This window comes from Salmo salar, chromosome ssa26 (genome assembly GCF_905237065.1).
Source record: "Salmo salar chromosome ssa26, Ssal_v3.1, whole genome shotgun sequence".
NCBI classification, from domain to species: domain Eukaryota; kingdom Metazoa; phylum Chordata; class Actinopteri; order Salmoniformes; family Salmonidae; genus Salmo; species Salmo salar.
Window position 1 is genome coordinate 21,004,501 of NC_059467.1, and position 16,259 is coordinate 21,020,759.

General features: G+C 45.0%; 1 protein-coding gene across 6 annotated transcripts in view; it reads right to left on the bottom strand.

Moving 5' to 3' along the window:
• Nucleotides 1-16,259, bottom strand: part of LOC106587346 (transcription factor 12) — a 95,026-nt gene that overhangs the window by 20,473 nt on the left and 58,294 nt on the right. For 5 of the 6 annotated variants that reach the window (XM_045709109.1, XM_045709114.1, XM_045709112.1 and 2 more), the window contains exons 7-8: nucleotides 12,300-12,435; nucleotides 11,720-11,772 (exon numbers count right to left, since the gene is read on the bottom strand). In XM_045709109.1, coding sequence (XP_045565065.1) covers nucleotides 11,720-11,772; nucleotides 12,300-12,435 — 189 coding nt within the window. Of the gene's footprint in view, nucleotides 1-2,577; nucleotides 2,863-11,719; nucleotides 11,773-12,299; nucleotides 12,436-16,259 lie in introns of those variants that run through there. The other variant, XM_045709113.1, reaches the window with a different exon arrangement.

Genomic DNA, 16,259 nt, shown 5'->3' on the forward strand with positions numbered 1-16,259 from the left:
TCGTTCTGCAACTCTCTCGTCTCTCATCTGAGAGGGCTGATGAGTCCCTCCACACATCACCAGCCTGCAGCACCCGCCTTTGATCTCAACACCACACCAATCAAAACAGCACATGGAAAAAAAACATTAAACTGTCAACATATGGATACACCAAATGACAACGGCGAAAATAACCACTTAAAAATAAATGATCACCGCAGCAAAAACTCACAAAAGAGAACAGCTGAGAGCAGTGGGCTGCTGGTGTCAACACAGTATCCTGTCTCTGCACGTCACTATGTGGAATCAAACCATGCCCGAGGGCCTTTCTTTTCAAGTCTAAATCTAACACACTTATAGAGGCTAAAAGGCACGCACGCAGCTCCAACACAATGGTCCCCTGCTACACAGCCCCAGAACCACCTTCCTGATGGGGCATGTTGAGTGCTGCAGCCTCTACCAGTCAACCCTTTAACAGAGACATCTCAAGCCTCAAGCTGTTGATGCTTAAAAACTCCAAGATTTAGGTCTCAAGAAACACCATTTTCAAAGACCAACTGCACTCTGATAAATGAGGTGATATCAGGTGTTATATATGTGGGAAGCTGTCAACATTAATTTTAAACTCTGAGGCAAAACTCATACTCCTGATGTTATCTTGTGCTGTAAACAGTTATTCCATATTTCCTGAGATTGGAAGAAAAACAGTCATTTACTGGATCCCTCCTTGGTCCAGTCCTCAGTGCACTTGAGGGATATTAGACAGGAAAGGCCACACCTTAGATAAACACACTCCCCCCACCAAATCCTCCCAAATATCTGAATTCTCTAAAGCTTGGGCTACTCATTTTCTATGGAACTGGAGGAAACAACGGAAATAGAAAACAATACGCCAAAAAACACAGAAATCAAAGACTTTAAGGCTCTTGCCATAAAAACAATAATCACTCTCAAAACTCCAACAAGTAAATGTGAGTTCTCTTGATGCTCACAATAAACACTATTTATCTCTCCGAAGAAGAAGAGAAGATAAAGAGCTTGGTATTGGTTGGTTATTTATCGACTGCTTTGGATCATAAAGTTGACCCATGCTGCCCACACGTTCCCAATTTTCTCCCTCTGCCGGGCCTGTAAGACATTCCTGGTAATACTTCATATAAAAAGATCAAAGCGATCTGTGGTGCTGTAGGAACAAAGGGCATTGTCCTAATGGGGTATGAGGAGGGCTAAAACACATGCCCGAACATGTTGACCTCATAAAAGTGAATCTCACAATGGTATAGAAATGTTCAACTTCCTGGTTTCTTTAAATCAGAGAATGAGGTCCAATGAGGCCTTGACTCTGAAAGGTGGAGTTATCTTTCTGGATGGAGCTGAGTGGGCGTTTCAGTGTTTTTGCTCTCTGGAGAGAAGCTGGGAAACAGGAAGAGACTTTTCTCTGCTCATCTCTTATTCAGCAGCAGTGCCAGTGAGACTTTTACACCTGTGACACAATTACTGCAAGCATCTGAGGAAACTCAATTTAGCTCAGAGGCAGGTAAACCGAAACACAAACGCACACAAACACACACACGCAAACTACACACTCTCCCACATACACACACATAAAATAAAGTTTTTGCAGGAACACAGAAATCAAAGAGTTTTTTACTGAGCAATCCAGGAATCACATTATGTTCCCTGTAGAGTCCAGAATGCCGATGTGATTAAAAACAGATGGAATAACAGCAACGCGGGTGCTAGGAGCTCAATCTACAAACAGGAAAGTCTAACCTTAACAGGCAGCCTCTTTTCCTTAATCATTCCCAGACTTCCACATGTTATTATTTCAACCCAGCCTCAGTGCTGAACTAACCAGCCAGTAAAAATAAATTCACAGCAAAAAAAAACTATTTTCAGTCTGTCTACGAACAGAGGTGAGAGAAAAAAACATGGTGTTTTACTGCTTTCAACCACACACATCCACATAGAGTTTTGTTCCTACTTATATACAATTGGTGTGCCTTGCTTATATTCTGCTTCATCTCTAATAGAGAAGTCTGTGCTGAAATTAAGTTTAAGTTTTGACATACATGGTTAGCTAAAAAAATTTTTAAAAAAGAAGTGAACCATCTAACAGATTCAGACTATAACATTTCTGGAACATATTGAGAAAGAAATGAAGTATGTCCTCTATTTGAACTGCAAAGATAAACAAATGGTACTGTCACACAGCTGTAACTGAGGCAACGGAAAAATCAGTCCACAGAGGAGAGAGGGAAAATGAGAGAGAGAGAGGGAAAAGGACAGAGAGAGACAGAGAGAGACACAGAGAGAGACACAGAGAGAGACACACAGAGAGACACACAGAGAGACACACAGAGAGACACACAGAGAGACACACAGAGAGACACAGAGAGACACAGAGAGAGAGAGGGGCAGGGAGAAAAGGCGAGAGAGAGTAAAGCAGAGAGGAGTGATATACTCTAGAGCCGAGAAACATGCTGTGCAGCCGGACAACCCAATATTCTGCAACTCCATACCCGAGGGCCAATTACAAACGTGGACACACACACACACACACTCTCTCTCTCTCTTTCTCCCACAGACAGAACTCACCGATTTCCCGTTGTAGTAATACATTAAGGAGTTGCTGCCCATTCCAGGGACAGGGTAGGCGCAATACATGATAGCTTTGGCTATTATACTGATGACTGGAGCAAGTGTACTGTTTCAGAGCACGGCAGCAGCAGCACACAAGCCTTCTCCCTAGACATACATCGAACCCGTTAAAAAGGGACTAATTCTTTCAGTCCTGGGCTGGCCCTTCACACATGGATCTACTCAGAGGAAACTTATGCAAAACAGGGCTGAACCATTCGCCACAGCGTTAGGGGGGTGGTAGAGAGAAGGGGAGGGGCTGATATGGTTCTTCCCCCTAAGCCTCATAAGTGCTGAGGCAAAGAGGAAAGCAGATCGGGGGAGGGTAGGCGAACGGGGAGGGGGGTTAAAAAAGTTAAAGCGAGGAGGTGGGACAGAAAACAAATGTGTGAGTTGATTTAGAACGAGGAGAAAAAAATTATAACTCCCAAAAATAAACATTTCGATTTTCTGCAGGGGAGATTGAACTAAAACTATTTAGCTTTGGGCACGATATCATTAATTTACATTATTCAAAAGCAAACAAATTACTGAGTAAATAACTGCAATAAACATGCTCTCCCACACAGGTTTTAATCCTAAACAGGCTAATCTGTTGTTTTTGTAATAACTGAATGAGTCCGCTAGCGGTAAGGTAAAATGAAGGGATAGGGTTTCTACACAACCATCTGGACAGGAGCTGAACCTGTTCCCACACTCAACGTTATACCAATTAACAACCAATATGGGAAAGTGGACTCTTAACAAGGAAAGGAAAATAGGAAGGGAAAATAAGACCTCAAATTAAATTTGGATTCTATTTCTTAGGTAGAATACCCAGAGTCATAAAAACAGACAGGGAGAAGGAGAAAGAAACGTTTAGAATGTTCTAGAACATCTTAGTGAGAATGTTCATGTATACTGTGTGCTTCCATAACAATTACACTTTCCCTATTGTCAGAATGAACCCCCTTGTCACGACGGTGACTGTAAACAGAGAGAGTTGTTAAACACACACCACAGCTGCAGAGGGGGCGGGCCATGACGTCAGACAGGCAACAGAACTGTGATGCTCCATTTCCTAAACCCCCGGGGGCCTCAAACTCAGACGTACACCACAGGCCAGGGGGAAGCAGAGGGGTACAACCAAAACAGCCACTTCATTTCACTGTCTGCCACTCTCAGACCGCTCTGCTGTTCCATGTCAGCCTCCATTGAAGGAGGAGAAAGAGGAGAGGTGGAGAAAGGGAAGAGGAGGAAGAGCGAGGCGAGAGGAGAGGAGAGGACTGACCCGTGTGCCATACAGAGCCTTTAAAGCCCACTCCATCCAGCCTCCCTGGAGCCTTTCATGTCTGCCACTGGAAGCTTCCTGGACTAAACACAGTCCTGTGCACTCATTGAGAGCATTATTGTTATAGAAAGATGAAAGACTCCTTTCCCAAAGAAAACGAGGCTTTATTATGTTTTTCCTTCAGTACTATTATTATGTATTCCTCTTTCTTCTCTGAGATTCTTTTAAACTCTTCCAAGGCACTGGGGTCTACATGCTGGTACCACTTTATATCTGGACCCGTTTCAAGTTGATGCTTTAAGGAAAATGTGCGTTTGAAGGGTCCAAAAACGGGTCCAGACACAGAAGGCCATGCTGAGAAAAAAACACATGAAAGCTCAAAGAGAATGAGTAAAGAGAGATGGACTCAACATTGATAAAAGCAGGCGTCTTACTACTACTCACAAACACAGCATACAACATGTAGCTGCAAACACAGGGTGTCACGCTGGCATGAAGAGATTCGGGAGACAGGCGCAGGAATGCGTAATAGTTTTTTTTATTCAGCCCAAATTATGGCGTGCAGTGTAAAGGCACGGGGACGAAGACCAAACAAACACGTAACAAAACACAGGGTTGAGACCCAAACAAAAGAGCGAGGAGTACCTCGAATAAATACACACACGGACAATGATTAACACACGGGACGAGACCCGTAATCATCTGAGCAATCCACAAGGGCACGAAAGCCCGAAACACACAGCACAGGTACTCACACGCACCAACGGACATTGTAACAATAATGGACAGCACCATGGTGAACAAAGGGCACATATATACAAATACAAGCAGTGGGAATAGGGGCCAGGTGTGCGCAATGAATGTTCCAGAGGGATCTGTGACACAGGGACACTTTGGGATCATTTACATTTGTCTAACAGACAAACAGATATTAGCTGTATTACTGAGAAGACGCCCCATGTTGTCATACTTCATTTCCTGAGCTTCTGAACCATGTCAGATCTCATCCTAAACCCTAATCTTCTTAAGACAGAGCCAGGACCACCACCCTCTATCACTTCAACATTGAACCTGGGCCCGGGCCCGGCCCAGCCCCTGACCCATCAGGCACCAAGAAACAGGACCAGTCTGCATCTGTGTCAAAGTGGGCCAAGTGTTACCTCACTGGCAGCCACCCAGCCATGCACCTGTCCACACAACTCCCCCCTCTAATCACATTTGAGCCACTGGCCATGCTTTTTCCCCTGGGATTTGTTTGGGTGTTAAAAAAGATCCACTGCAAATCCACCCACTGAGGTCACCTCCATCTCACGCATGGATTTAGCCATGATGTCATAAGACTGGATGGGGGGGGATTGTTTCCTGTAAGAAGCTCTGGTTTTTATTTGGGGGGGGCGGGGGTGCTGAGGGGGGTTCTTAATCTGCCCAAAACCCCACAAGAAGTTTATAACGAAAAGCTTTGCCTTGACTTAATTACACATTCATTACACGTTAACTCCAATGATTTACGACTGCATAAACCAGCACAGAACAGGCATTTTCTCATCTGTCGGCTGTTCCAGAGCAGGCATACAGTGCAGTGCTACTGGCTCTGCTTCAGTTTGAGATGTTAGAGTATCTCTAACTGCTCTAAACGACAGACACGTTTCCTCCTCTTCCATTTCCCCACTGACCATATTTCCCTAGCGCTTTGCATGTGTGTATGAAGCAGAAAGGTGCTTTACGGTTATTTATAAAGCACTCATTCTGTGTGACTGAGTCAACATACACTTCCTCTAGTGCTGCTTCTGCCAGACATACGTACATGTAACTATGGTAATCCTGGCTGAGCCACTCCTGGCCTGGCTGACTGATTGACCTGATATAGGACACACACACACACACACACACACACACACACACACACACACACACACACACACACACACACACACACACACACCCTACCCTCCCCAGAGTTAACATGGATCTCCAGCCCATAGACATGCCTCATATGATCTTTTTCAGTACAACCCTATACTTCTGTGAGTTCATTCAACACAGACCCTCGCTCTCTCCCATCCAAATATGATCTGAACCACATTCCCTACGAACCACAAAATAACACTCCACCCAACTCCCTTTCATCAACTCTGCCCTTTGTCATCTAAATCCTCCGACATACAAACCTCCGTCCCCCATACAACTGTTCATAAAGTTATTTAGTGATAGGACACTGCTCTAGCTCCATAGCAACATCACATTGAATTCCTTCCTTGTCTCTTTGTTTGTTCTAAGTCATCAAAAATGATTCTGGAACCAATGAATTGTACTAATATAAAGGGTGTCACGACAACGACAATGTGTACTACACAAACACAGAGATCCAATACGCATGAATAAAGCTGCTGGATGGAAGGAGGCTATCTCTGAGCCACGACATTAAGACTGAGCCTCTCTATCCAGTTCAGCCTAGTACAGTAGGTCAGTGTTCTTGCCAGTGTCCTCTAGTCTTTCACTGGTCCAATGCACAACCAGTCACCCAAGAAGGACCAATCCAATCAAAGCGCCCTGACATGGCTCTGACTTACACACTGAGGAAACCCTCCACTGCTGATGCTCTCTTACACCAGAGGGTATACTACAAAGCAGGATCAATGAGTTAGCTAACTTTGATAAACAACTAGGAATAACTATTGATTTTCTGGTTCATTAAGAAGGCTAAACTTAGATATGCGTTTTTGGTTGTTGAGCCAATTAGACCATGCTCAATTCAAGCTTATCTTTCAACAACAAAAAAAGACAACTTAGCTTGCTAACTCATTGATCCTGCTTTGTAGTATACCCCACTGGCCACTCTGGTGTGGTTTAGAGTTAAACCTCCAACTAACACACTCTATTAACCTAATCACTAGTGATTGTTGACAGAGCACCGTGCCAAGCCTGCCAGGCAGCAGTCTAAAATCAAGGTCTGCATTAACGTGGTGCAGCCAGGCCCTATATTAATCATTTACTACAGGCCGAAATGTGAGTAATGACTTTAATGTGTGCATTCATTTCTGCTTCATGTTCTTTTAACTCTGTTTCTCTCCTTGTAGATGAAAGCAGCCGGGACCTCTGGAGTTGTTGGCCTTCTCCTTTATCTCCGCCTCTCATGTCATTGGTAAATCTGAGCAACCCAAAGACGGATAAACACACCAAGGCAAGGTCCCGGGGAGGGACGGGGTGAGGATCTCTGTTCAGGATCACCCCAGGCAAACGAGGGGCATCTATCTAATCAGCCATCTGATAAGCTCATCTCCATAGGGTCTTCAGACTGGGGTCAGAGCAGAGCAGCAGAGCCTGGCACACTGCCCCCTGGTGGTCTGACTCTGACCTGTTGACCTGACAGGACAGGGGCAGGGTGTTGAGATAATGGGCATCATGCCAACCCAGAGATGGATGGGAGCTGCTCTGTAGCCAGGAGGCAGAGGTAGACAGAAAGACAGTCCTGTTCTGTTTAGTACTATACATATTCTAGAATTGATTTTAGAAAATGAAATGGACCATGTCAACCCACATTCCATGCACCATAGAAAGACTTGTCAGCCATGTCACAATGACCATACTCTTAAAATCTTTCTTGAATTAAAAAAGACAGAAATTAAAATAAATGCTTAATCCCCCCCAAAAAATTATACAAGAATGTCGAGGTACAGTGCATGACGAATGTTGTCTGGTAAGTCATCTGATGCTGTGAAACAGCAAGACAACAAGGAAATCCAGATCACTTGAGACGATACAACTGTGTCTACATGAAAGTGCCACATCAAACAATGATTGTTTGGCTGTATTTGCAGAAGGCTTTGCTGACGCGTTTCATCCAAAGGCACGTCTACTCACAAGAGCTGCCCTCTGCCATGTCCTGACCTGCCCTGGTTCAAAGAGAACCCAAAATGAGCTCTGCTTCCTGCACCATCCTGCTCCGCCTGCAGATGGCTGTCTAGTCAAAATCCATGTAGCTGCATCGATGAAAGGGGGCTGTAGTCTCTCGGAGTTCAGCTAAACACACACACAAATGAGATAACCTCTGTGTGTCATTCACCCAAACACTGCGAGGCAAAATCCTGGGTCTTAGTCTCAGAGCCCGGAGCAGAGCAGACTTCCTCTCTTCTAGTCCCTGTTTCCCTGTTAAGTGAAAGTCTCTCAGAAACAAGGGTGTCTGAGTGATATGTCAAAAGTAAATGACAATCTTTTTTGTCATTCACAGCCAGGGTTCTCGCTAGCAAAAGTCCCTGAAGGGAGTTGATTCTGCCTCCCACCTCCTCCCTCTCCCGCCACTTTCTTTCTTTCCCTCCTCCAGACTAGCATCACCACAGCCAAGGAGGAAGTGTCACATCAAGCCGTTGTGCCAGTGACAAGGGCGCGTAAAAAAAGCCTGGCTATTTACACACACACCAGCAATGCCCTCCCAGCTACACATGAATATCCTACAAGATACAGCTTTTCCCCACGAGCCACAGAGCTGCCGCCGCGGCGCCTCTCCTCTGTCCCCCTGTCAGACGAACCCTTAATGCAGGTGCCTGTACAGCTGCCCGTCAGCAACCCTGCTCCGCAGCATGCTGTCCATCCAATGATAACCCGTTATGTCGTCACTCAGAGCGATGCTCAGTTTACAAAGTGATACATCTAGCTATGACCACAGACAGCCCACTGTATCATGAAGTAAGCCTTCCAAGACTGAAGACTGATACAGTCATCCTCTGATCATCTGCAATGGCTAACGACCTTGTGTTTGTGTTCATTGTACTGAATTTGTGTTCTACATTTAATATAAATATCAGAAGCAATAAATAATGTGTTTGAATTGGGACTAGTGGACTACAGTGCACATATACACTATATGAGGGTTCCTCAATATACAACATGCTTTGAAATGATTATGTTTTAGTCAAATATCTGTTTGGGCTTCTTGTGGTCCATTTACAGTCCACATATTATTTGTAATTAAGTTCCGGCCCCCTGACCAACGGCTGAATCTAGTTGATGATCCCTGTACTACATCATGTTTGTGCCACATTGCTCACTTTATTTGTATTTTACTATGTACACAGTTTATCTATTGATCTACTGTTCAGAGGGAAATGGTGCTTATCAGGCTGATAAAGTTGGTGACACACCTACATATGTAGGATCTTCCTTTGAGCCAGAATAATACAATAATAATCCTGCAGCAACAGAAAATGTGAATTATTATGTGGATAAAAATGTATGAAACTGTTTTGTAGGGGTTGTTACATTTTTCATTAGGGCAAATCAAGTCTGACTTTTTAAAGTGGAATTTACAAACTTTAGACTTCTTAAACATTGACTTTAAACACTACAAGTTTTCATTTCCTGCTGTGCAGGAAAATTCTCAGTAACAAAAGAGTAAGCAAATGTAGATCCTACATCTGTACAGTAGCTCCTGTCCCCTAAAAGGAGCATGTACGTAAAACGAACTGGAAAAGTGGGTTAAGGAAAAAGTGTATATATGAGATGAGATTGGGGTATAAACATGTGAATGTTTGCAATCAGCAGCTGGCTGGCTCTCCCTGATGGCCTCCACATCCTGGTATATACTGCAGGGGAACAACCTAAATGCACAGAGGATGTGCTCCCATAAATATTATGATTGCAATATAAATCCTACATATACACACACACATCATATATACACACATCAGCCGCTCATTAAAAACACACCACTCTTCAAATCTAAACCCCCTCAACCATTTTTAGGTGAGGATGAAAAAAGAAAATTGTTTGAAATAAAAGAGAATTCCCAGTAGGGGAAATAATGATATGAAGCATTGTGTTCACTTTGTTTATCAAGCAGCTCTTCAGGCCTCTGGTGAAGCCTGGGTGCTTACACAAGCAAAAGCCTTTCAGCAGCATCTGCAGCCAGCTGCATTTCTGCATTACAGGTACACTGCAGGCTCCTCACCCGCCACGGCACAGCACAGCTGCCCCTGGCAACCCTGCTCCAGGTGCGCCTGTGCCCTCGACACCCCTAAACTCCACCACCTCTGTCTGCCGCCCACACCAGCCTAGGTCCCTGCAGATAACCCCTGTACACACACACACACACACACACACACACACACACACACACACACACACACACACACACACACACACACACACACACACACACACACACACACACACACACACACACACACACACACACACACACACACACACACACACACACACACACACACACACACACACACACACACACACCTCCTACCAGCCAGTATATAACCTCTAAACACCTATAACCAGTTGCAAGACAAGCTATGGCAGCTCATGTCCCCGCCACCTCCTTGCCCAACAACTCCCACCAGGCCCATACAACACCTCCTAAAAGCCTCCAGACCAGCCCTCCATCACCACCTACTCAACCTCCATCCCCACACAACACCCATACCACAGGCTCTCTCTCTTTACCTTTCCCTGCAACCAGAGGAAGTAAGAGAAAAACAGCCCCTTTTTCCATGTTAAAGTCTTGGCTCTGTTTTGGGATCAGAGACTAACTCCTCCAAGATCCAGGCGTCGTCTTCTCCAAACAGAGTGACAGAAGAAGAAGCTGCATTAGCTCCTCTGCTTATTCCACTCAGGATTGTACTGCTTTGATTCTACTGTTATGAGTCACATAGTGCACCTGCGTCCATGTGTTAAGCAGTGACAAATAGAAGCCCTGCGCCCATTTACACAACAAAGAGATGTACCCCGCAAGGCAACCAATCTTTCTCTGCCTCCCTCCCTGTCTCCTGGCACCACCCCCCCATATCCCCTTCACCTACTTCAGGAGGGGAGAGGCAGCGTGCGTTTCCCACTCCGCTGCTTTCCTCTCTCTGTTCCTGACAAACTAGTATTCAAACACAAATTCAGAGAAAAAAACACATCTCTTTTATGTCCTGTGTCTTGTTCCATATTTGATTTCAGAGGAACAGCGGTGGAGCTCGCGATTATCACAACTCCCAAAAGCAAATCCAGTCTCTGAGCCACCCTCATCAAAGCACCCCTTCTTGTTCTCTGGGGATGAAGCATTCAGCACAAAAGTAAAGAGGGATCTCTGCTAAAACCAGTTGCTTTTTTTTAAATAAAAGCATCGGCCGGTACCAGTGGCTGGGAAGTTAAGGCAAGGCTTAATCGCCCGCTTTGAGAATCCACCAGGATTTTCACAATGAACATCTGACTTAGTGATTTATGCATATTAATGAGGCCCGGCCCAGGAGGAGGCAAGCTGAGCTCCACACTTCCTCTGCATTCTAATGTCTTCTGCTCCACCGGGATTATTACCCATGGAAATGTCTCTGATTCTGCACTATTAATCGCTGTCTGTCCTCCTGTTTGCCTACATAATGACTAATTAAACATCAAAAGAGCAGCGCCGGGGATCCGCTCTGACAGCTCTGTACCCCGCGCCCCGCATAGCCCCGCGTCCCAGGAGAGGAGCTGAGGAGACCACGCTGTGACAGGACAGACCCCAAAATCAATCACCCCAATGTACACACACACACACACACACACACACACACACACACACACACACACACACACACACACACACCCAAGGCAGGGCTATGGGCTCCCTTACACATCAACCAGGTACCACCGGTGCCACTGCAGAGGACGTCTTTGAATAGTCAAGGAAAACAAGTAAAATCCCAGAAAGGTTTGTGTGACATTGATGTCAACAGCTCTTTGTCTGTCATTGTGTGTGTATGTGTGTGTTTGTTTGTGTGTGTTTGGTTAAGCTCACTGAGAGATCTATTTATATATGAGAGGCATGGCAGGCAGATGAAATGATCTTCCACTCACAGATGAAGGCAGACCAGGAGGGACCTTGCGAACTTTCTTTGTTTGTAGAGGATCTGTGAAAAGATAAAACAGGTTTGAGGCAATAGAATGGGCCTTTGTTGGATGTAAACAACACAACACTCACTGGCATAAAGAGAGGAACGAAGAAGATGCCATCCCTGGCCTAACATTCTTTCTTGCACACAATCAAGTCAAATCAAAAACAATTTGTCATGTATGTCAAAACAATTTGTGAGTGTTGTGCAATCGATTGTAATCATCAGGATAATCATTATTAGTGTTAAAATAGGAGTTTAAATGGCTAAGCAAAAGTCCTTAATCCATTAAAAACACAGGGACTCTTGCAGGCTTGTTCATGGAGTTAGTGAAAACAGATCAATGGTCTCTTACAAACAATGTCACATCCAGTAAAACAAGTACTCTGGCTTCGTCTTTGCTACATCGTTTGGTCAGCTTGAGGTTTAGAAGTGTGTCAGCACATACTGCTCTAAACATGATACTAGACTATAATGCCATTGTCAGGGACTTGATAACTTGCCCTGCTCTGTATCTCTATAGGTATGGGTTAATTGGCACTGACCAATGGGAGTAGGTTCCGGTAGGGGGCGTCTTCTGGGGTTGGCCCCGGTGAAGGGAGGGTAGAAGGGAGGGGCCGTTTTCCCTGATGTAGTCACAGGCCCAGGACTTACCAGACCAATGTCCGGCCGCAGATTGGCCTGGAGGAGACAACAGTGAAACAACAGATAAGTGGAGAACAGCAGTGTGAAACTAGTGTGTGTGTGTGTGTGTGTGTGTGTGTGTGTGTGTGTGTGTGTGTGTGTGTGTGTGTGTGTGTGTGTGTGTGTGTGTGTGTGTGAGAGAGATGAGGGACGGGGTACTCATACAGTCAGGGGGTGATCTTATGTACTGTCAAATAATATCAGGGAGACACTTGGCCATGAATCAGCCATTCCCCTAATGATCTATTAAATAGCATGAATCAATCCATTGAACAGCTTTATGGAGATGTGCTCCATTGGGAATAAGGGGCCACTGTGTGTTACGCTACCATAATTCACTAACAACCTGCCCTCAGACAAAATACATTTCTCTTTAACGGTGAAGACAGTAAATACCTATTTTCACAGCAGCAGATGAGCGCAGACACCTCAATTAATGCATGTCCACTTAGTAGTAAAATAGTTATTTTTCAAAATGTCATAGATATGTTAATGAATGCTTCCTGTGGAACTGACAAAAGGTATAATGTTCTTTTGAAAACATTCTGAAAAAATGGTACTGTTCTATAATGCTGGTAAATGGTGCTTTGTTATGGAGCATCAGCATAAGAAATCTAATCACAAGACACACATTTCAGTTACTATTTTTTATACACAGTCATTTTTGTACTCCTGTGTGCACCACTGTTAGCAGCTCTACTGAACTCCAATGAGAAATCCATCCAATCAGTCTGACCTAGTGATTTCCCTCTCCTCCAGCCTGCAGTGGAACGGTATTGATCAGCAGCGATCACGGCCTGAGGGCATCTTCAGATACAACCAGGGACATGTCCTGACTTGCAGGAGCAGCTCTTTGAAGGGAGAGGGCGCAGGGAGGTGCAGGGGGTGAGAGGAGGTGCAGGGGGTGAGAGGAGGGCAGCTCAAGGCTCATTAAACCATCTGTCTGATCCCAGGATCTGTGGGCTCCCCCGAAAACCACGCTGGCTTAACTGGACAAAACGTCCGTCCCAGAGACCTGGGAGTCACCAGGCCACCAGCCTGCTGGACCTGTGTCTGATCTCAGGGACACGTATCCAATTAGTGGAGGAGAGCCGAGATGACACAGAGCTGTCCCAAAACCTGTCTCTGATCTGACAGGCCCAGATTAGTGGGCTGGAGTCCTGAGTCCTCAGCACCCTCCTCTCATGTTTACTGTGTCATGTGACTGAGTTGAGGCAGCCTCTGGAAGGTTCCAGCAGCCTCCAGGCTCCGCCAGTATCCACTCCACTCCAGTGACCACTGTGTCCCCAGCAAACAGACCAATTATGGGCGTGGACCAATTAGTCTAATTTGCTGCGGACCGTAAGTGGAGAAGGAAGGAGGGTCGAGGTGAGTGAGGATTCCTCAGAGAGAGCTGCTCTGGAGACTGGAACCCTCGTGTGCTCCCAGGAAACACTACAGTAGTTCCTAGCCACCGTGCTTCTACACCTGCATTGCTTGCTGTTTGGGGTTTTAGGCTGGGTTTCTGTACAGCACTTTGTGTCATCAGCTGATGTAAGAAGGGCTTTATAAATAAAGTCGGAAGTTTACATGCACTTAAGTTGGAGTCATTAAAAAAAAAATTCAACCACTCCACAAATTTCTTGTCAACAAACTATAGTTCTGGCAAGTCGGTTAGGACATCTACTTTGTGCATGACACAAGTCATCTTTCCAACAATTGTTTACAGACAGATTATTTCACTTATAATTCACTGTATCACAATTCCAGTGGGTCAGAAGTTTACATACACTAAGTTGACTGTGCCTTTAAACAACTTGGAAAATTCCAGAAAATGATGTCATGGCTAGAAGCTTCTGATAGGCTAATTGACATCATTTGAGTCAATTTGAGGAGTACCTGTGGATGTATTTCAAGGGCTACCTTCAAACTCAGTGCCTCTTTGCTTGACATCATGGGAAAATCAAAAGAAACCAGCCAAGACCTCAGAAATAAAATTGTAGACCTCCACAAGTCTGGTTCATCCTTGGGAGCAATTTACAAACAACTGAAGGTACCACGTTCATCTGTACAAACAATAGTATGCAAGTATAAACACCATGGGACCACGCAGCCGTCATACCGCTCAGGAAGGAAACGCGTTCTGTCTCCTAGAGATGAACGTACTTTGGTGTGAAAAGTGCAGAGCAATCCCAGAACAGCAAAGGACCTTGTGAAGATGCTGGAGGAAACAGGTACAAAAGTATCTACATCCACAGTAAAACGAGTACTATATCGACATAACCTGAAGGGCCGCTCAGCTAGGAAGAAGCCACTGCTCCAAAACCGCCATAAAAAAGCCAGACTACGGTTTGCAACTGCACATGGGGACAAAGATCGTACTTTTTGGAGAAATGTCCTCTGGTCTGATGAAACAAAAATAGAATTGTTTGGCCATAATGACCATCGTTATGTTTGGAGGAAAAAGGGGGAGGCTTGCAAGCCGAAGAACACCATCCAAACCGATAAGCACACCATCCCAACCATGAAGCACCGGGTGGCAGTATCATGTTGTGGGGGTGCTTTGCTGCAGGAGGGACTGGTGCACTTCACAAAATAGATGGACATTGACCCCAAGTATACTTCCAAAGTTGTGGACAAATGGCTTAAGGACAACAAAGGCAAGGTATTGGAGTGGCCATCACAAAGCCCTGACCTCAATCCGATAGAAAATGTTTGGGCAGAACTGAAAAAGAGCGTGCGCGAGCAAGGAGGCCTACAAACCTGACTCAGTTACACCAGCTCGGTCAGGAGGAATGGGCCAAAAATTCACCAAACTTATTGTGGGAAGCTTGTGGAAGGCTACTTGAAATGTTTGACCCAAGTTAAACAATTTAAAGGCAACGCTACCAAATACTAATTGAGTGTATGTAAACTTCTGACCCACTGGGAATGTGATGAAAGAAATAAAAGCTGAAATATATCATTCTCTCTACTATAATTCTGACATTTCACATTCTTAAAATAATATGGTGATCCTAACTGACCTAAAACAGGGAATTTTTGATTGGGAATAAATGTCAGGAATTGTGAAAAACTGAGTTTAAATGTATTTGGCTAAGGTGTATGTAAACTTCCGACTTCAACTGTAGGTCAGAGGGAGGGCTATGACCTAGGTCAATGGCCCCAAAAATGTTCATCATCATTATTATTATCTGGATTCCCTGGGTATTTCACCTACTATAAATACAAAATATACTGCTCAAAAAAATAAAGGGAACACTTAAACAACACAATGTAACTCCAAGTCAATCACACTTCTGTGAAATCAAACTGTCCACTTAAGAAGCAACACTGATTGACAATACATTTCACATGCTGTTGTGCAAATGGAATAGACAACAGGTGGAAATTATAGGCAATAAGCAAGACACCCCCAATAAAAGAGTGGTTCTGCAGGTGGAGACCACAGACCACTTCTCAGTTCCTATCCTTCCTGGCTGATGTTTTGGTCACTTTTGAATGCTGGCAGTGCTTTCACTCTAGTGGTAGCATGAGACGGAGTCTACAACCCACACAAGTGGCTCAGGTAGTGCAGCTCATCCAGGATGGCACATCAATGCGAGCTGTGGCAAGAAGGTTTGCTGTGTCTGTCAGCGTAGTGTCCAGAGCATGGAGGCGATACCAGGAGACAGGCAAGTACATCAGGAGATGTGGAGGAGGCCGTAGGAGGGCAACAACCCAGCAGCAGGACCGCTACCTCCGCCTTTGTGCAAGGAGGAGCAGGAGGAGCACTGCCAGAGCCCTGCAAAATGACCTCCAGCAGGCCACAAATGTGCATGTGTCTGCTCAAACGGTCAGAA